At 38.5% G+C, this 23,200-nt stretch overlaps 1 protein-coding gene across 1 annotated transcript; it reads left to right on the top strand.

Annotated features, from left to right (window-relative positions):
- Positions 1–10,096: 10,096 nt before the first annotated feature.
- LOC145737650 (uncharacterized) lies at positions 10,097–12,029 on the top strand. The gene is made up of 2 exons (XM_081992411.1): positions 10,097–10,986; positions 11,042–12,029. The coding sequence occupies exons 1-2, from the start codon at positions 10,201–10,203 to the stop codon at positions 11,090–11,092; spliced, it is 837 nt and encodes a 278-aa protein (XP_081848537.1). The 5' UTR covers positions 10,097–10,200; the 3' UTR covers positions 11,093–12,029.
- The last annotated feature ends 11,171 nt before the right edge of the window (positions 12,030–23,200 follow it).

Here is a 23,200-nt window from a genome sequence, read left to right as displayed (position 1 = left end):
GTTGTCAAGATACTACTTATTATGCTGATTTTTATACTATTTAGAAAATATCTATAAAATAATCAGAGTTTTATTTTTAACACGCCAGAAATTATGTCAGTTAATCATTTAATACCTACTTGCATTTACATTCTAATGGCATATTTTTATATTTACAAAAATGAGGGTATTACATACAATTTTTTGATAAAACAAACTTTTCCAAAAGGATTTGAAGTTAATTAGAAACGGTTGATGTTTCTGTATTTTTTTTGAAACAGGCGAATACGTTCTACTTTCCATAACACTGCATGCAGAGTATACTTTGGATATAAGTATATTAAGCCTTAATGAACACATATTAACCTTTGTTCCTATTTTTATTTCATGTAAACGCACACGTGAGAGTCAACAAGCCAGATCGAAATAATACCACACGTTGATCCTGCTCTGCTGAAGACATTTAATTTCTTCCACGACTGTTGACGTTGGTATACAACATAGCCCACACGCAATACCAACACGTCATTGGACTTTTACCCACGTCACATCCATCAATTTGATGCAAGTAATAAGGAATACGTAACATTATATTGGCATTTAGTTATGCGCAGTGAACATCTTCGTCGTAAGAGTGAACTATTCTCGGCTTAACAATAATGTTCTCTGTGTTGCGCTATTAAACTATGTTAGATTTAAGAAATTATTTAAATGGAAGCGATGTAAGGCAAATGGAGAGTATTGGTAAAGTATTTTACGCACATTCAATAATTGGTATTTTCAAAGCCTAGATACTTCTTTCTCTATAAATCTACTCCATTATCATTTTCTGGGTTTATTAGTGTTAGTAAGTTATTTGTGTTAATCATAAGCAATACTATGCTTTAATCATAATGTACTTAGTAGTACCGTAACTTATCGATTGTTCTAATGGTTTTTATGTACGTCATTCTGAAATTTTGGTTTAATTGTATAATACTGTTACAAGTTAGATATTTTTTTTTTCAAGATGGTTGTTTTTAAGGAGAGTATATAGTGTCCTTTGTTTTAAAACTGGGGACCAGTTTTTCTGGGGCGGAGGCATATGTCACGAATGGAATATCCATTAATTCAAAAGATGGACTTATTGACTAAAAAACATAAGAATATTCGAGGATTTCGAAATGTTAAGCGCACGAGGCAAGGTCACACCATGATGCACCGAGTGCATCATATCGGTGATGATTCGCCACCACCTGCTTTGCAGGAATATGAAAAACAGGCGACGAACAATAACAAACTACGTCAGCCGATCAATCGGGTATAAAACACACCGATTGCAGCAGTATAAAAAAGAGTGTGAACCAATCGACGGTAGTGCGACCAGCTGACCCAAGAAGTCGAAATGTCGACTCTCCTCGAGAAAAGATCAAGTTAAGTAGTCCGTTCTCCAAAGTTGTTCCAACACGAAAGTGACCAAGCCAGCCGCCAGAAAATGCTAAGTCCTTAGCTTATGAGTCTATGTAAGTACAATTGTTAAATTGTCAACTTTTAGTGTGTTTATGACCGTATTGTGCAGACCCATTTGTGTATACTACAGGGTGTCTAAAAAGTCTGGAATATTGCAAATATCTCGAAAACTGCTGATTTTTTCTCAAAATTTGCGTCTTGTTAAAGTAAATAACAGCGCATGACGTGAGGGTGAAATGAGGTTCGCAAGTAAAATGGTGTTTTTGAGTGAGAAGGAAAAGACTGACATCTTAAGTATCCTTCTCACTCAAGGATACTACAATATTACGGATCTGTTGGATAAATTAGGTAAATGTCAATATTTCACGACATTGGATCTGGCTTCAGGATTTCATTAAATCGAAATGAAAGAAGAAGATATTCCCAAAACAGCCTTTACTACCGAAAGTGGACACGCACCGGCGACTTTTCAACGAGTCATGGACTCAATTTTGAGAGGTATTCAAAATGAAAAATGCTTAGTATATTTAGATGATATAATCATTTTTTCTACTTCTTTACAAGAGCATATAACAAACTTGAAATTAGTCTTCAAACGGCTACGTGAGTCCAATTTTAAAGTACAACTGGACAAAAGCGAATTTTTACGCCGCGAAGTCGCTTATTTGGGACATATCGTCACCCCTGACGGTGTCAAACCAAACCCGGACAAAATCTTAGCCATAAAGAAATATCCTATTCCGACTAATACAAAACAAATTAAAGGTTTTCTCGGATTGTTAGGTTACTATAGAAGGTTTATAAATAATTTTCCAAAAATTACGAAACCTCTCACAAAGTGTCTAAAGAAAGGAGCAAAAATTGAGCATGATCAAGAATTTTTGGATTGTTTTGAATCTTGTAAAAATTTGTTGATCAACGAACCAATCTTACAGTACGCTGATTTTTCGAAACCGTTTAATTTAACAACTGACGCTGGCAACGTAGCTCTAGGGGCAGTTCTAAGTCAAGACCCTCCAGGCCGAGATCTTCCAGTGGCGTACGCGTCGCGTACATTAAATGATTCTGAATGGAATTATTCCACAACCTAACTTAACCTAACCTAATCCAACTGCGACAAAGCCGTTTGAAATAGTACATATGGACACGTACACATTAGAACAATGAACATTTTTTACCATTTTGGATAGTTTTTCGAAATACGCACAAGCGTACCCTCTCAAATCTTTAGCGGCAACAGATATTGTTGATAACTTATTAATGTTTTTCTCTCATCACGGAGTTCCAAAACAGATAATTTTGGATAACGGGACTGAGTTTAAAAATTCTGTTGTCACTGAACTGCTGCAATTGCACAAAGTCAAAATTAATTTCATTTCGCCACACCATTCTCAATCTAATAGAAATATTGAAAGATTAAATTCAACGATCAGCGAACATATAAAGCTATTGAATGGTCAAAATTTCAATAATTCAAGTATTAACCAAAAAATGACTTATTCAATTATGGCTTATAACCATTCAATTCACTCCGCAACCAAGATGAAACCGATTGATATCATCAACGGTCATGTTACTGACAATGACCCGTTTGATGTAAACTTAGAACAACTGTTGCTATCGGATTATATTACAAACCATAAAGAACAAACAAAACTCTTATATTCCACTATTAATGAGAAACTTGCACAAAGTAAGGAAAAACGTGTCAGCAAAATTAATCAGAACCGTGAGGACCCCGACTTTTGTTTTTTGTTTTTTGTTTGAAGCTGGTCAAAATGTCTACTTAAAAAAGCATACTAGACAAAAACTAGCTGAAGCATTTACAAAGCCAGAAAAAATTACCAGGGTTAACAAAAAACGTAAAACTATTATGACTAATGCCCATGGAAAAATCTATATGGCAAACGTAAAGAGACCTTCACGAAACACATACAGCTTTGATTAAATACTATCATTGCAAATATTAGTTAACCTTAGATTTTAGTATATAATTAAGTTTTTAACTTAGTAGTTAACAAAATATCATTATAGGTGTACAGAAGTTATATTTTTACTTTCAGGCTGGTCGCCAGCAGCATTTTGCATCATAGCAGTATCGGATTACAGGATAAGGTTGCCCTACGAGAATTAACTGACAATGTTGGGTTAATTCCTATAAAATTAGGACAAGCAAAATTAATTGATTACAAATACACTCTAATCCATGTTTATGACCGACATCCTTTAATTAGTGAAATGAATAAGCTGCATTTAAAAGCATCAAATATTACGAACATACTAAAAGTTCACGGTGAATATTTGGCTGACAACGCTATTTATATTCAGTTATTGGCAATCACTCAAAATAGAGTTGAAGACAAAATTAAGGAAATAATTCCTCATGCTAATAGGATGGAAAGAGGCTTAACTAATATGTTAGGTTCAGTCTTCAAAGCCATAAGCGGTAATCTAGACGCGTCCGATGATGAAAGATACGACAAAATTATCAGAGAAATGCAAACCAATCAAAAAAGTTTAACAGAAAGTATGTCTAAACTGGAAATTGTCTCTAAATTCAATGAGACCATCAATCAGGTTGCCAAACACGAAAAAGTCTTAGAGTCTAAAATCAAACAAATCTCCTGGATTGTGCAAAAAAACTACTTATACGGACAATTCTAACTATATCAGGAATTCTTTAATTTAAATTATTGAACTTCATACTTTTGTAGATTCATTATTACAAGATATAGAGAATTCAATTACTTTTTGCAAACTAAGAACAATACATCCAAGCATAATAAAAACCGAATACTTGTTTAAGGAGCAGAAAGCTCTAGAAAATCGCTGTTTAGTCTTCAGCTAAACATATATCTTAATGTTATATAAATAATCAGGGTAATTAAGGACAATCATAGTTTATAGATCTTTTAACATTTCATAATTACAATTAGTAAGCAAAACGATAATTGTTTAACTATATTCAAAACAGCGTAACATAGCGTTCTATATTATTTAACAGTGGTTGCAATAATTATAGTTCAGCAGCCACCAAACTGTTTATATATTGTTTACAAATGATGACTGTAACAACCATGTCAAAACCATAGAGTTTAATTGTTTCTAAGCCACTGGTATGGTTAATAGTTTAGTAAGATTGTTAGTTAAGAAAGGAGTTCTCGTTGAAGAAAGGAGAACTCAAGTTCAGAAGCTATGGAACGAAGTTAAAGTAAATGACACCCAGCTCAAAGAGCTGAAAACATTAGAAACGCAACACGCTACGTACTTTGCTAGCAATTACTTTGAACAAATCAGAACCATTTATAACGATGCTCTACAAGAGTTAAACAACTGCAAGGAAAAACTACTAGACGAAGAGAGAAAACAAGAATTAAAGCAACAAGATAAGCAGAAAAAAAGTGCCACTCTAAATCAACTCACGCAGGAACAAACCTTGCGAATGAGCGATTTGGATGAACTGGTTGAAGAATTCACTGCAACATTTGATCCCGAGGTAAAAAGTGGACTTTTTTCAACAATCTTGAAAAACTGGAACATCGTAACATCCTTACACTGGGAAATTTCAAAATTGGACGTTGATAAAGTCTCAAAATATTTTGAGGAAAACAAATTCAAGCAACTTCGTACCTTGATTGCCAAAATTCAAGGACAATCTAACAGCAAATCATCACCTCTGAAAAGCGAGGTAGAAAACCAACAACCACAAACGTCAGCGAATAGAACCAATAACATCAGCCTACCTCAAATAAAGATACCAATGTTTACTGGAAACTACGAAGAGTGGACGCCATTTGAAGACATGTTCAAGAATGTGATCCATAACAACGAGGCACTCAGCGAAATCGAAAAAATGAACTATCTAAAAGCTCATGTCACAGGGGAAGCTGGCAGAGCAATTCAACATTTTCAAATCAGTTCAGCGAACTACCATATTGCATGGGGTCATCTCAAAGAGAGATACAGTAACGAACGCCTAATCACCAACAAGCTTATTAACAAAATACTGGATCTACCTGACAGCAAACAAGAATCATCAGAGCAGCTAAAAGAAATTTACAACACAACAAAAGAATGCTTGAAAGCCATTCAAGCTCTGAACATGAATACATCTCAATGGGACCCGATCATCGGTTGCGTCCTACTGCGGAAAATCGATAAGAGAACACAAGAGCTATTTGAAGCTAGTTTGATCAATCCACTACAAGTGCCAGAACTCGACGAGATGTTGAACTTCATCCTTAAGCGGTTTCGAGCCATCGAATCCATATCTACCGATCGACATGACGGACGCGAAAACAATAGCAGCATGGGCAGTTATCAACCACATCAGAGAAAACAGCAAAGTCAAAGCTGTAAGTACTGCAATTTATCTAACCATACCATTTATCAATGTTTAAAATTCAAAGCATTAACAGCTTATCAACGGTTTAATGCTGCTAAAGAAAAACGGTTATGTTTAAATTGCTTAAACCACGATTTAACTACAATGTCATTTCAAAAATGCAGAATTTGTTTTCAAAATCATCATACGCTTATCCACAAAGAAAACAACCACAACAAAACGAAAACGCCAAACGAGCAGAAATCAAAACCATACTTCAATCAATCAAACAGGGTAGGAACACATGTCGCGCATGAAGGAGGTAAAACATTATTAGCGACAGCAATCATTAGAATTCAAGATTCAGATGGAAAAAAACGAAAATTTGACAGCCTTGATCGATTCAGGTTCGCAAGCATCGTTTATCACTATGGAAGCTGCCAATTTACTACAATTACCCAAACAGAAAATTCATGCCGAAATTTCTGGTATAGGGGGATCAACCAATGAGAGCTGCAAATACAAAATATCTGTACAATGCAAACCACGCATTACTAGCAAATTTACGTTAAATACTGAACTGCTGATTTTACAAAAATTACCAAAAGATATCCCAGAACACCCAATTGAAGTAAACACCGAATTATGGCAAAATAAAATTCTTGCTGACCCAGGCTTCGGAAAGCCGGGTCCAATTGATGTGATTCTTGGAGCCCAAGAATTTCACGAAATTTTGTTAGAAGGAATGGACAAGTCAAACGACGGCCTTGTAGCGCAAAATACAGAGTTAGGCTGGATAATTTGGGGAAGCATTCATCAATCCTTAAAACAAACCAACATTGCAGTAGTAAGCATGATAACACAGTCTGAAGAGAAAGAATTATCACGGTTCTGGGAATTAGAGGAAATTTCGGAAAAACGACAATTAACAAGCGATGAAAATGCATGCGAGGCATTTTACGATAAAACAACATTGCGTAATTCGAGCGGTACGTACACTGTTCAAATTCCGTTTAAAAACGAAATTGAGTCATCGCAATTAGGTGAGTCAAGGCCAAGAGCGTTGGCACGTTTACTGTCCTTGGAGAAACGATTATCTAATGATTACAAGTTGAATTTGGAATATAAAAAATTTATGAGTGAATACATTAAGCTAGGTCACATGAAACAGGTGCAGTGGAGTAACCAAATCCAAGGAAAATATTACATACCTCATCAACCAGTTATCAAAGAAACCAGTACGACTACAAAGTTGAGAGTAGTGTTTGACGCATCATCAAAAACGACAAATGGAAAAAGTTTAAATGACATCATGCACGTAGGTCCTAAAATTCAAGATGACCTTATAGATATTTTATTACGTTGGAGAAGTCACAGAATAGAATTTACAGCCGACATAGAGAAGATGTATAGACAAATTCGAATTTCCGAAGAAGATCAGGACTATCACAGAATCTTATGGAGATTCTCGACAAACGACCCAATTCAAGAATTCAAGTTATTAACCGTAACGTATGGAACGGCTGCAGCACCATACTTGGCTGTAAAAACAATTCAAAGGTTAGCGGAAGACGAGAAAATGTCGTATCCAACAGCATCAAAAATCAGCTTACAGGACTTCTATGTGGACGATCTAATGTCAGGTGCAGAAGACGAAAGAGAGGCAATTGAAACGGTGAATGAACTAATAAGCATGTTCAAGGCCAGCGGGATAACACTAAGAAAATGGTCTAGTAATAACAGGGAAGTCATAAAAGCAATACCAGTAGAATTGCGAGACGAAAGCGCAGTCAACATTCAAGAAGATGACACCAGAAGATCATTAGGATTATTATGGTCACCAAGTGACGATTCCATAAGATTTAAGGTGGCGTTAGCACCGTCACAAAAGCTATCGAAAAGAACAATATTAGCGGACATTGCGAAACTATTCGATCCGTTAGGATGGCTAAGTCCAGTATTAGTCAAAGCAAAATTGATCATGCAAACATTATGGTTAGAAAAACTTAGCTGGGATGAAGAAGTCTCACAAGAAATAGCAGCTTGTTGGAATAAGTTTCGGCAGCAGTTAAAGTCCGTTGAAGAAATCAGCATTCCGCGTTGGACGTATCAATCAACCAAGAACAAAATTGAACTACACGGATTTAGCGATGCTTCAGAGAAGGCATACGGAGCTGTAGTTTACGTAAAAACTATAAATAACGACAAAAGCATCAAAATCACACTATTGACTGCAAAGTCAAAAGTAGCACCAATAAAAACAAAAACAACACTACCAAAACTTGAGTTATGTGCAAGTATTGTTAGCAAGATTACTAACTAGAGTTAAAACGGCTCTACGTTTGAATAAAACACCCACATACGCTTGGATTGATTCCATGATAGCATTATCATGGATCCAAGGAACGCCCAATAATTGGAAAACATTTGTGGCAAATCGAGTATCTGAGATACAAAACTTGGTGCCATCTCAGCATTGGAATCATGTGAAATCTGAAGAAAATGTAGCAGATGTAATATCACGAGGCATTGATCCCTCTAAAATCAAAGACTTTGTTCCATGGTGGCAAGGCCTAACGTGACTGCAAGGAAACAAATACCCAGTAAACGCAAAAATTCCAGAGACCGAAGAAGAAAGGAAAAAGAGCATACAAGTAAATGTAGCGCAAAGAAGTGAACCCAAAATTCATGAAAAAATTTCATCATTGCTGTCAATGAATCGCATAATTGCCTATTGTTATAGATTCATTAACAATTGCAAAAAAACAGGCATCAGGAAAGGTACATTAACAATTCAGGAAATTAGCAACGCTGAAGAAAAAATTGTTCGGTTAGAACAAGCTGGAGCATTTCACGCGGAAATTCAAGCTCTAAAATCAAATAAAACAATAGATAAACAAAGTAAAATAGTCAATTTAAGTCCGTTTATCGACAAAAACAATATCCTACGAGTAGGAGGGAGACTTAAACATTCACTATTAAAATACACAGAAAAACATCCCATAATTTTACCAGGAAGATGTCATTTAACAAACTTAGCCTTCATTAGAAGAAAATTTTGGCTGATTAATGGAAAAAAGGCAGTAAAAAAGATAATTAACAATTGTGTAAAATGTATCAGATATAAAGCTGCTACAGCACAACAGTTAATGGGACAGTTACCACCACCTCGAGTGACTCAATCAGCGGCATTTTTACACACTGGAATTGATTATGCAGGACCAATTCAAGTGCGAACCACAAAAGGACGAGGAAATAAATCATATAAGGGTTATATTGTAGTATTTGTGTGCTTAGCAACTAAGGCACAACATCTTGAACTAGTAAGTGACATGCTAGCTGAAACATTTTTAGCAGCGTTAAAACGGTTCATATCTAGACGAGGAAAATGTGCACACATCTATAGTGACAATGGCACAACTTTTGTAGGGGCAAACAACTTAATCGAGTCAGAAGTTATCGCGTTACTCAGAAAGGAGAAAATTGAGGATCGAAGCACATCGTTGGGCATACAGTGGCACTTTATCCCTCCCTCAGCACCTCATTTTGGTGGTCTTTGGGAAGCGGGCGTCAAATCCACAAAGTATCATTTAAGACGAGTGATTGGAGATACAACATTGACCTTCGAGGAGTTATATACGTTGTTAACACTTATTGAGGCATCATTGAACTCAAGGCCTTTGTGTCCGTTGTCCGAAGACATAAACGATGTTGCCGTTCTCACACCAGGTCACTTTCTAATCGGAAGAGAACTATTGTCACCGATTACCCCAATCTGCGAAGACATCATCAGTAATATGAATCAAAGATGGAAAATGATACAAAAAATGCGTAAAGAATTTTGGAATACATGGATGCAAGAGTACATACATCAACTTCAGCAGCGGTACAAATGGACATCCAAATCAAACAATTTAGAAACGGGAGAAGAAGTAATCTTAAAAGAAGATAACGTAAAACCAAGTCAATGGCCATTAGCTCGAATAACCGAAGCGCACGCGGATAAGGACGGAATTGTTCGAGTAGTGTCAATAAAGAAGCCAGGGGGAGTAATTACCAAACGGCCGATTCATAAGCTTATACCGTTACGTGGAGAATCAGAAAAAAAGGCAGTAGAATATGGAAATGAGAGAAATCAATTTAAAGGCAAAACAAGGTCAGCGAATTTGTGGAAGAAAGCCGTTGTTGCGATTTTATTCATATTAAGCTTAGTAAATTCAGCAAAAGCTCAATATAAGATAGAATATCCAAAACCAGGATTGTACATTGAACATATTGGACAAGCAAAAATAGAAAGGGGAATCTTTCGAATTGACATAAAGCTGAATAAATCTGATATCAGCTACCACATAAAAAACATAAAAAATGTTACAACCCAGATTCAGAACGTATGCCAAAATGTGGCAGAAATATCAGAAAAAACTGAATGCAACACATTAATTTCCGATATGCAATTAAAAGAAACTAGACTAGAGTGGGTTATAAAAGGAATATACGACGTTACAAGGTCAAGGAAACGGCGAGGATTACTTGGAAAACTGATGACTTCAATTTTTGGCGTAAATGACGAAGTATACACCGACATTAACAATCTAGAAAAGAATCAACAACAATTAATACATGCATCTAGTCATCAAACTAAATTTATGCTGCAGGCACTATCTCAGTTTAACGACACCGAAAACAGAATTTACAGCAAGCTTAAGCAGTTTCCAGAAAAGGTTATCAGAAGCCAAGCCGCTATAACTGAGATGAAGCAAAGCTGGTTTCAAGCGGTGGACGAAAACAGACTTAGCATTCACCTTCTGAGCTCATATCAAGTTGGGAACAATTATTTAGATGAAGTATATGACTATTATAAAAGTCTGTCTGACATCTTATACAACACAGGCAACATATACTCAATGTTAACACCGGGGCAGATAAGGGAAATAATCCAAACTGCAGAGCGCAAAATGCCACCAAGCATTGAAATCTTACCTCAACCCATATTGAAAACTGAACTTGAGGAAACAGAAAAACAACTACACGTTTATGTGTATTTTATAGTAACTGAGTTCAGCAATTTTACCGTAGTCAAGGTCAGTGCGATACCGTCTGCAGTGGAAGGCGACACGTATTTAACAATTGACCTACCTCAAGAACTGCTAGCTAGTGATTACAATGAACAAAAATATTTTCACATAAGTGAAGAAGAATTTAAGAATTGCATAGGAATCAGAAAACATTTATTCGTATGCTCACCGCCTTTAATAAGGAACATTGAAAACAGCCCGAATTGCATGTTAGATGAAATATATCAACGAACTGAACATTCGAGCTGTCCCGTTAAGCGAGTGAAAATTAAAGCAATGCAATGGATTCAACTTTACACCAAAAATTCGTGGATTTTTGTGTCACCTGATTCATCAAAAGTTGCAATAACGTGTAACGGTAATAGAGAAGATTTAGTCTTAAATAAAACAGGAATCATTTCGATTTCATCAAATTGCATTATATCGACTAATAAAATATCTATAGCAGCTAGGCGCAGCGACGTATTTCCGGTTCTAGCAGGTTTTATCAAGCAGGTGGCGGTAAACTTGACCACGTCAATAAAGCAACCACCTCAAAGCCAATACGAAGAAAACATCATTCATCCCTCAGATGATTTTCGAAAGCTAAAAGAAATGGAGGAAGACATTGAAACCGAGCTAGGACAACATCACTGGAAATCCATAACTAAACATTCTATGTTCACAGGTGCACTGACATCAGCAGCGGTAGTACTTATTATCATGGCGGTCATAGTAGCAGTCAACAAATGCCGTCAGGCACTAACTACTGCCAGATCTCAACCAACAACCAAACATAAGACATCTTCAGAGATGATAGAACTGGCATCGCTAAGACGACACAGTCTCAACAATGAGGCCTGATATGAAATCATCAACCTCTAATTCAGCTCGCCAAATTCAGTCGAGCCCGGCAAGATGTTTAGTCTTCAGCTAAACATATATCTTAATGTTATATAAATAATCAGGGTAATTAAGGACAATCATAGTTTATAGATCTTTTAACATTTCATAATTACAATTAGTAAGCAAAACGATAATTGTTTAACTATATTCAAAACAGCGTAACATAGCGTTCTATATTATTTAACAGTGGTTGCAATAATTATAGTTCAGCAGCCACCAAACTGTTTATATATTGTTTACAAATGATGACTGTAACAACCATGTCAAAACCATAGAGTTTAATTGTTTCTAAGCCACTGGTATGGTTAATAGTTTAGTAAGATTGTTAGTTACATGCGTAGGATTAAATCAGTATTGAAATGGCACTCAAGACTCTCAATAACTCTACCCACCCAATCTAAACCTTCAACATCCTCAATATTAAACAATCGCATAGGCGCCGATCAAATGCCGTTAAAACCGGAACTCTATAACATCAATTTATTCCTTAATTTCATAGATATAGAATGCTTTATCTTGAATAATTGACGTATTTGTTGCATGTTCCTATAACTCTAAATGAAAAATTTGAACTTTTCCATCTATACTCTGCACCAATTTTCAAAGAGAGTCAGTTCACGGCAATAATACCGCAAAATAGATTTTTAGAATTAAATCAAAATTGCACTATACATATCGAAATAAAGCTGGCCATGAGATCACAGCACAATTATATTTATGTGCTAACAAAGATTTAAAGGAAATCCATGAAGAGTCCTTGCGCTGTGTGCCTACTATCGCAAATTAAAGAAAGTACTGCCTGTCAACCAATCGATATCAATCAACTATCGAATTCTGACAAGTGGTAGCTGATAAGTCCTAAAAAGCAACTAATCAAACTGCAATGCCCAACACAAATGGAAACATTGAATTTGATTGGTACTTAAATCGCCGAAATTCCCAAGGGCTGTCAGATAATGATGAACGACCGAACAATTTTCAACGACCAGAAGGCAGTATACGCTAGTATACAGCCCATATTTTTCCCGGACAATAATGAGTTGCGAAGTTTCATTCCCTCCATGGAAATTGACTTCAAGCTAGACGATATCAAGTTAGACGGACTTCAAGATCTTCAAGGTCAAATACGATCTTCGAAACCTGCCCAAATAATGCCTATTGACATTTCCAAAAATCCATCTATCTGGACTATTTTAATGTATGTTTTGCAGTAGCAGGGATTGCGTATTATGGCTACAAGAAATTCGGCCAAGCCCTCTGCAAGAAGAAACAAGAAATAGAAGTCACCCTTGAGCATCAGCCAATCCAACTTCCCTCAATGGTACAGTTGAATTTAAGGGATGGAGGAGTTAAGTCACGAGGTTGTATCACCTCCATAGACCAGGACAGATGCTGAGTATGAAGTTCCGTGAACAAAACCAGTGTTATCGCGTATTACATTATTATTATTATTAAGTGCTTTAATGTAACATTATCAATATACTTCTCTACTAGTTTGTAATTTGTATTTTTAAAAACGGTCTTACCATATTCGAAGACGTAATTTGTGTACATACGAAGACATTATAATAAATGGTTAGTAGGTTTACATATGTGAGTATTCCATAGTACTCAGTTAAGTTTGTCTAAGTTATGCTTCTGTAATAAACATACATAGTTCAATGTGAAGTAGTAGTCCATTTTTCTCAAAGTGGAGGTGTAAGTGTAAAAGTGATGGGAAAGAACACACAGCCTTCTCCACAAAAAATTTATTCAAGCCCCCCAAAAATGTTAGAGGGGTCGCTCGACATATGTTTCGGGCACATAGGTACCCATCTTCAGGAGGTAAAAGTTAGAAAGTCTACAATGTATTACCCCTAAATGGTTGAATCAAACATACCCCATATGACAAGGTGAAACGCAGGCTGTCTTTCTTCAAAGGGGAGACAGCAAGACCCAAGTTTTAAAAAATTAGTATGCCGTATGGCCAAACATTACTGTTGTGCTTAAAAAAATCTGTAATTAAGATTAGAATGTTATATAAAATATAGAAAAATACCAAAATGTTTTACCTTATTATGGAGAAAAACACTAAAACTAAAGTAAAACTAAGTAATTAACATTATGTGTTAAGTAAGTCGGGGCGACCCTTAGAATTTAGGATTAAAATTTCAATCATCTTAAATCTTAACTAATGTCCGGTTGCACGAAGCTAGCAGAACAAAATGGGCGATAAACGTTCTAGAATTTACAAAAAAGTTTTTTCGTATCAACATCCGCAAAGCGAAGCCGTTATTTTGATGGCGGGGGGATGGCGCAGAAAATAGTTGCAATGAACAACATAGGCGGCACAGCGACAGCACCCGGCAACACCGCCCGCACAAGTGACAGACGACAAAACGACAGTCGACGACTTAATGTCAAAAGCGTCAACAGCGCAAACTACCGTAGATCAAGGAGGGGACCAAGAGATATAAACAAACATAAGTGAGGTTAAGGCTATCAGCTGGCTGAACACATTGAAAAAACTGTAAAAAAAGGTAAAAAAAAAGGCCAAATCGGGGAGAAAATTGAACACTAAATAATGCGTGCAGACCTGGGAGATGAAGCAGGTGAACAAATGTCCAGAGCAGGTCAACAAGATGCTCGAGTGTCAACACAATGTCCAAAAAAAAAAGAAGAAAAACTGAGTTTAAGAAAGGGACTATTAGAAGTTCAAAGATACTCTGTTGCTAATTACAACCCAACAAAAATCACCTATTTTTAATGACGTTGGAAAATGATCACTACCCCCACAATCTGACATCACCTCCCAATTAACAAATGCGGCTAAGTCACTGCTTACCATTGTCAAGTCAACTGCACTCTTGTTATGACTTGGATTTTGGAGAAGTGTAGGCGTACCATCATGTAGTACAATTAAATCGTGGTTAAAAACAAAATCTTGTAAAATTTTTCCACCTTTGTTGGGTGTAACTTTATCCCACAAGGGATGATGACTATTAAAATCCCCCATGAGAATCATAGGGGTGCCCAGTTTTAAGATGTTTTTTAGAATCTCCTGAGATAGGTTGATATTTGAATTACAATAAATATTTGTTAGGTAAATGTTTTTTATTTTAATTGTTATAAATTGTATATGATCGTTATTAAAGCGTTCAATAATATCATAAGAGATATTATTTTTAACTAATGTGGCTACTCCTCCGTACCCGTCTTCTCTGTCCTGTCGTATCGTACAAAAGGATTTAAAGTAGAAATTATGATTGGTTTTTAACCAAGTTTCATTTAAAAAAATTAAATCGAATCCTTCTGAAAACTTAGTTAAGTTAGCCCTGTTTTTATTGACGCTTCTAATGTTCCATTGTAAAATTTTGATCGTCTAGATCCCGATATGTTTCCTTGTTCCATTCCATAAATCCATGGAGCGCTTCTTTGGCGCTAGGTAAACGTAAAAAAAAATTTTTCAATTAATTGTATTGTGTCTTCCTCTGGGGCTGTATACTTCGGTAAATTTGTGGTGTCATAATTATTCTTAGCGGCACTAGAAGGCGATTGTGATATGTTATGGTATGATAGTGAGTATTCTGAATCTGTATTGTAAGAGTTGCGTGATGTAGAAGGCATGGAATTAGAAATTGAAGTAGAGCTGTTAGCGTTTTGGGTTCTGCCATTAGGGAAATTTAAGCTATCGTTATGTGATTTTTTATCATAACCTGATTGGTGGATTACTCTTTTTCGAGTGGGCTCATTTATAACCGTTTGGCTAAAGGTTCTTTTTTTTAATTGTTATGAAAGTGTACAGTTCTCCTTTGATTTGGGGTAATAATGTTTTCATTGTTAGGCTTATGCGAGGGATTAATTTGGGAAATTCCGAAGGGTTAAAAAAGAAATCATCTCTAGTCTGATAAGTTTTTTGCAAGCCGAAGATGCATTGTGAAAAGTCATATTTTCATAAGCCATCAATTTTTTAATGTCCGTTTGTCTTAGATATTCGGGGCATTTTTTGTAAGAGCTTTTATGGGCCTCCTTGCAGAAATGGCATTTAGTTTATTCGAGTTTATCATTCCCATTATCCATGGTTTTATGATTTTGAGCATTTTTCTCGCCGCAATTAAAGCATTTTTCTTGACCTTGTAACGAAGTTACTAACTTTCTTGTTAATATATAGTATTAGATTTAAGAAAACAATGCGCAGCCTCACACGCTTAAGGTACAATGCGTCTTCGCGACAGAATGGTGAACGCACCGTCGCGATTGATAAAGGTTCAGCGCGCAGCCGCGGTAGCGTAAACGAAGCAACATCGCGCCGTCGCGACTCGCGAGCTGGTAACCAGGTAAAGCGCCGCGCGCTACCGTGTTAGTTCGTCAGTGAGTTGATCAGTTCATCCCGGACCATCGACTAGTGACTACCGACCGACGCTTCAGCCAGTTGAACGGTAAATTTTATTGTTCCTGGGGGCAAGCTTTGAAGGGGAAGGTATTTCGGAATCGTTTCCTTCGGACCGCCAGTACAGGATGTTATAACACTGCTGGTTAACTTCGAGGGCCACGACTCCGAAAACCACTCGGTGATTTGAGTTGTTTCCTCTGGACTGCCAGTACCGGATGTTATAACACTGCTGGTCAACTCCGGAGGCTACAATCTCACTATCACCTAGGTATTTCCGAACCGTTTCCTTCGGACCGCCGGTACTGGATGTTATAACACTGCCGGTTAACTTCGAAGGCCACGGCTCCGAAATCCTGTAACCAAACCTGATCTCACCCAGGTCATTCCGAACTGATTTCTTCGGACTGTCAGCTCCGGCCGATTCTTTGACCCCGTCTGTGCCCCCAGAGCACAGTTTTCATACCGTCCGAATCCGTCATTCATACCGTAACCGTCTGTTTACCCTGGCTGGGAAAACTGTTTCGATACCGTCTTAGTTTCCCGCACCGTTCCCCGTTCTGAACACTAGGTTGTGTTGTCCGTTTGTTTTCCGTTTCAAAGTTACCGTATTAATTTAGTTAGGATCTCCAGGTCCGACTGTACCGTTTATTAATTTGAACACGAGGCTGTGTTGTTCTATGTTTGTTCATTTGTGCTAGAGTTTTAAGTAAGGATATGAATGATTGTTAACTGTTATTTCTCCTGGTTAACACGACTTGTTTAGTTTTACTGACAACCCTCTGTTTCCTTATTTTTGTCCCACTCCCTTCATCCATTCACAGATAAACGTGAACTCTGTCTTCGACTGTGTAAAAGCTCCCCAGGTATACGAAGCGAGTTCCTTAGTTACGCTTCTCCAAATAAAACTAAGGTGGCGCCCGAGTTTCAAAGCACCTACCCCTAGGTGTGGCAAAAACCGTACCAGGACCGGTACGTAAAGGAGGCGTTACAAATTGGCGCCCAAGAGCAGGGACCGTTTTTCTGATTTGAGTGACGGACCGTTTTTCTGATTTGAGTGAGTGACCGTTTTTCTGAATTTTCCGTTTTTCCGTTTGTACCGAAAGCCGATCTCTGTCTACGATGAATACCGAACAGGAATTGCCGACCACCACTTCAGGCTTGCCTGTGTCCGTCCTTTCCGTTCTCGATTCTCAAATTACGTACATAAACCAGCTCAAGAAGGATGGGCTTATTGTGGAACTTTCGAAGATGGGTTTAAGCACAACTGGTACCGTTGATACTTTGAGAAAGCGATTGATTGCTTATCTGAAAGATGAAGATGTACCACAGACCGTTAAGTTGACTTCTGCACTTCCTAGTATCGTCACCGTATCTACCTCTCCGACAACCCCTTCTCTTACGCTTCCTCCTACCACAACCGTGACATTTACAACCTCTGGTGGCATACCGTCAATTTGGTCCTATTTACCGAACTTATCCGTTAACCCTTCCGCTACCGCTGCTTTCCAAACTACATTGCAACCCTCCGCTATTCAAACCGCATTCTATCCTGAAGCAAATAACACCGAAGTACCGAGGTATTCACCGCTACCATTTTCAAATTGCAAGTCAGCCGTAGAACCGAGTCAACACTCGTATAAGCCGGTGTATTTAAAAGTCGAGGACTGGCAAATTTTCTTTAGTGAACAAGATGACCCGGTTGCCTTCCTGGAACGACTTTTAGAGATATGTGATTCTCGAGGAATTAATCCTGAAATACTGTTGCCGCAACTGCCGATTTTATTGCGAGGTAAACCTGCACTTTGGTTTCGTAACAACCGTCACCGTTGGAGTACATGGAAACAATTTGCATCCGATTTTCGCTCATTTTATTTTCCGTTGAATTATATCGATGACTTGGAAGCCCAGATTAGTCGCCGTTTGCATCGTTCTGATGAAACCGTTAATGATTACATCACAGAACTTCAGACTTTGATCCGACGCCATGGAGACATAAGTCCAGAGCAAGAAGTGAGATGGTTATACCGAAATCTGTTACCGCAGTTCCGACAAATGATCCGACGTACGGATTTTTATGATGTCTTCACGTTGTCTCAACAAGCTCGAGAGACTGAAAGTTTATTGAACGAATTACAACATACTCAAGCTTGTAGTGTTCCGCCCCGTTCATCATTTTTGCAAAGAGAAGCCGAAACAGAGCGACCGATCAGACCGTTACCGCGACGACATCACCGAGAGTCTCGAGAACAAAGACTCTCAATGACCGAAAGAAATAACCGTCAAGAAACAACCGAAGCAACCAGAAATTTTCCCGTTGAGAACCGTGTCACGACCTGTTGGCGCTGTGGAGAAATAGGTCATTACCGCACGGAATGTACACGACAACCTAGGTTATTCTGCTCCAGATGTGGGCGACAAGGTGTACAGACACGACAATGTACTTGTCACCAACAGGGAAACTAGATAGGCGTCGTTTTACCCCGAGGAGTAGACGACGAACCGACCAGCAATCCTCGAAGCTGACTACCGAAAGTTTACCGACCGTTTCTGTACCGTCTGTTACCGTACCATCCGTTTCAATTGTCACCGAAAATTCACTGTCCGTTTCTGTCCCGTCCTTTACCGAAAGTTTACCGACCAATGTTAAAGGGATACGTCGATTTCTTGGCGTAGCTTCCTGGTACCGCCGTTTTGTCAAGGATTTTTCGAAAATCGCCGCTCCCTTGAACCGACTGTTAAAGAAAGGTGTCAAATGGACATGGACTGTTGAACAGCAACAAGCATTTGATACGCTGAAAACTTGTCTAACCGAAGCCCCAGTTCTGGCTTGTCCAGATTTTTCTCGTCCGTTTGTGTTGCAAACAGATGCCTCAGATAATGGGTTAGGTGCTGCTTTGATTCAGCATAGTTCAGATGGTGACCACGTCATAGCTTATGCAAGCCGAAGTTTGACCGCTACCGAAAAGAAGTTTTCCGTTACCGAAAAAGAGTGTTTAGCAATTGTATGGGGCATTGAGAAAATGAGACCTTATTTGGAAGGATATCATTTTACCGTTGTTACTGACCATCAATCCCTATGTTGGCTACACTCTCTTAAAAGTCCTGCCGGCCGTTTAGCACGTTGGAGTATATACCTTCAGCAATATGATTTTGACATTAAGTACCGAAAAGGAGTGTTAAATAAAGTAGCTGATGCGCTGTCCCGAGAACCGTTACCGACAAATTTAGAGCAACAATCTTGCGCAGAAGTAACCCTTCTGGAAGATTTTGAAGAATGCTCTTGGTACAAAGCTAAGAAAGCTGCCGTTGAAGCAAATCCTTCTGCTTTTCCCGATTATGTTGTGAAAGAGGGACGTTTATACCGACATTTCTGGGACCTGAATAATATGTCCGATACCGACTCGACTGATTCTTGGAAGTTATGTGTTCCGAAAGCCGCACGCCGTACCGTTTTAGAAGAGAATCATGATGCACCGACTGCTGGACATTTAGGAATAGCGAAAACAACCGTTAGAGTAGCCAAGCGATATTATTGGCCCGGCATGTTTAGGGAGATTGCCAAGTATATACGAAACTGTTCGTCATGTCAACGTTTCAAGAGTTCGCAACAAGCCGCTCCTGGATTTATGCAACCGTCCCGAAACAACCGCCCTTGGGAAACTGTCAGTACTGATTTAGTTGGTCCGTTACCGCGGTCCGCCAAAGGTAATAATTACCTGGTAGTCTTTCAGGATCGTTTTACCAAGTGGGTGCAATGTAAGGCCATTAGGAAAGCAACCGCGCGAGCAGTAAGTCAATCTTTCTACGAGGAAATCGTCACTCGTTTTGGCTGTCCAAACATAGTCATTTCTGATAATGGTACCCAGTTCACTAGTCATGTTTTCAAAGATTTGCTCTCAGATCTAGGGGTAACACATCGTTTTACACCTCCGTATACACCCCAGGCTAATCCTGTCGAAAGAACAAATAAAACTTTAAAAACCATGATTGCTCAATTTTGTGAAACCGACCACCGAAAATGGGATGTCCGTTTACCCGATTTGCTTTTTGCGGTTAATACCGCCAAACATGATTCCACAGGTTTTACCGAACCGACGACTAAGAGGATACAAGAGCCGAGATTTCTGTCCGTTCAGCAAGGTTTATGCTGGAGATGTGGAGAAGTAGGCCACCACCGAGCTTTTTGTACAAAGCCACCAGTTCTGTTCTGCTCGAGATGTGGACGCATAGGTCAACTGTCCAAGGACTGTAGTTGCTACCAACAGGAGCCTCAACTAAAGACAAAAACTTTACCGCCGCCGAGAAACCGCACCGACAATAGAAGAACTTCATCACCGCCGAAGAAGCGCTCCGCAAGTCATACCCAAAGGCCTGCAAAAAGGTCCCGTGGTATTCAATGTGATATGGGAAAACTACCCCACTGCCGATGTAGTTTCCTGACAATGGGATATGGAGGATATGCAGACTAAGAAGAAATTAGAGACAAATCGTAGTTTAGTGTTTGTGTTAGGATAAGTAGTGTAGGTTTAAGGTTTTTTTTTTTAAAAAAAATAACACAAAGTTTTATTTTTTTTTGGTAAGAAAGGGGGAAATGTAACGAAGTTACTAACTTTCTTGTTAATATATAGTATTAGATTTAAGAAAACAATGCGCAGCCTCACACGCTTAAGGTACAATGCGTCTTCGCGACAGAATGGTGAACGCACCGTCGCGATTGATAAAGGTTCAGCGCGCAGCCGCGGTAGCGTAAACGAAGCAACATCGCGCCGTCGCGACTCGCGAGCTGGTAACCAGGTAAAGCGCCGCGCGCTACATTGATCAGTTCGTCAGTGAGTTGGTCAGTTCATCCCGGACCATCGACTAGTGACTACCGACCGACGCTTCAGCCAGTTGAACGGTAAATTTTATTGTTCCTGGGGGCAAGCTTTGAAGGGGAAGGTATTTCGGAATCGTTTCCTTCGGACCGCCAGTACAGGATGTTATAACACTGCTGGTTAACTTCGAGGGCCACGACTCCGAAAACCACTCGGTGATTTGAGTTGTTTCCTCTGGACTGCCAGTACCGGATGTTATAACACTGCTGGTCAACTCCGGAGGCTACAATCTCACTATCACCTAGGTATTTCCGAACCGTTTCCTTCGGACCGCCGGTACTGGATGTTATAACACTGCCGGTTAACTTCGAAGGCCACGGCTCCGAAATCCTGTAACCAAACCTGATCTCACCCAGGTCATTCCGAACTGATTTCTTCGGACTGTCAGCTCCGGCCGATTCTTTGACCCCGTCTGTGCCCCCAGAGCACAGTTTTCATACCGTCCGAATCCGTCATTCATACCGTAACCGTCTGTTTACCCTGGCTGGGAAAACTGTTTCGATACCGTCTTAGTTTCCCGCACCGTTCCCCGTTCTGAACACTAGGTTGTGTTGTCCGTTTGTTTTCCGTTTCAAAGTTACCGTATTAATTTAGTTAGGATCTCCAGGTCCGACTGTACCGTTTATTAATTTGAACACGAGGCTGTGTTGTTCTATGTTTGTTCATTTGTGCTAGAGTTTTAAGTAAGGATATGAATGATTGTTAACTGTTATTTCTCCTGGTTAACACGACTTGTTTAGTTTTACTGACAACCCTCTGTTTCCTTATTTTTGTCCCACTCCCTTCATCCATTCACAGATAAACGTGAACTCTGTCTTCGACTGTGTAAAAGCTCCCCAGGTATACGAAGCGAGTTCCTTAGTTACGCTTCTCCAAATAAAACTAAGGTGGCGCCCGAGTTTCAAAGCACCTACCCCTAGGTGTGGCAAAAACCGTACCAGGACCGGTACGTAAAGGAGGCGTTACAACCTTTACAATTCTTCTTAGTATGTCCGTATAATAAACAAGAATAACATTGTATCACTGGTGAAATGTAAACTGCAACTGGCAGAGAAAGACCGAAAAATTTAATTTCCTTAGGCATTATTGTTCCCTTTAAAGTAAAGAGACAAGTCCCGGTTGGAACATATTCAATTGTATCATTTTTAAATTCTTTGCGATTTAACTTTTAATAGCAATTATATCATTTCTACAGCTACAAGCTTCCAAAAGCTCTGCTTCCGAAAGATCCAAGTCTATTTCCCTTACTAATCCTTTAGATGTGGTGAAATTTAAAGGAATAAAAATGTTATATTCTTTGTCTTTAAGATTTTTGTTCTCTATAGAGCTAACTATGAGTTAGCTGCTTGGGCAGAAATGAATTCGATGCAAACACGGTTCAAACCTTTATTTTTTATGGTTTTAACATTTTTCAACTGTAGATTAAATATATCTCTTGCTATTTTTAGATGCGAGAACCTGCCGATATTGTCCTTACTATTTTGCGATTCTATAAAAACAAAAAACGGACCGAAATCCTTATCATCGTAAAAAACTGTAGGTTTATTAACTTTTACTTTCTCTTGCAGTACAAGTTGGTTTGACTCCGTATTAACTTTTTGAGAGTCCAAGGATTTATTAAAATCGTTTTCATCCTGTTCCACTAAACTCGTCCAGGGGGGTGCCCTCCGGGCCCCTCCCCCTCCTTGGTCATCCATTAGGACAACCACTCAACAAAAAGCCTATGCACTAAGCCAATAATTATAATTAAGAAAGCAAACGTGCGAAAAGCAAGCCAAAATAAAACGAAAACCAATGCAGAAATACAAGCCCACTCACTGTTTCAGCTAGGTTTCACTAAAACACTTGTTAATACTAGGAAAAACCCCTTCTTATCAGAAGCGACGAAAAGCTGCTTAGACAACGAAGGTCCTCACAGCACTGCTTAGAAAACCTAACATAAAAAGAACTAAATCTGCAATACTAAGGGGTGAGTCACTGTTTTGCCAGTTCTTTGAAGAATTTATCGCCGCTAGATGGCGTCAGCACCACACATATTGATTGAAGAGCCATCTACTGGCTGATAACGGAATTATAATGTGGCGGGAAATTTAAACGGTTCTCTTTATGATTTATGATGCTACATTTATGGTATAATTTTGCAACTTTCTTACGTCGATGTCGATCTTAGCGCTAAATAACTATAAGGTAAATCAACACAGATCTATAGCATCGACGTATAAAAGTTACAAAATCATACTTA

This window comes from Ips typographus, linkage group LG14 (genome assembly GCF_016097725.1).
Source record: "Ips typographus isolate SLU linkage group LG14, UJ_Ityp_2.0, whole genome shotgun sequence".
NCBI classification, from domain to species: Eukaryota; Metazoa; Arthropoda; class Insecta; order Coleoptera; family Curculionidae; genus Ips; species Ips typographus.
Note: the sequence above shows the minus strand (reverse complement) of the source record. Positions and strands in the feature narration are given on the sequence as shown.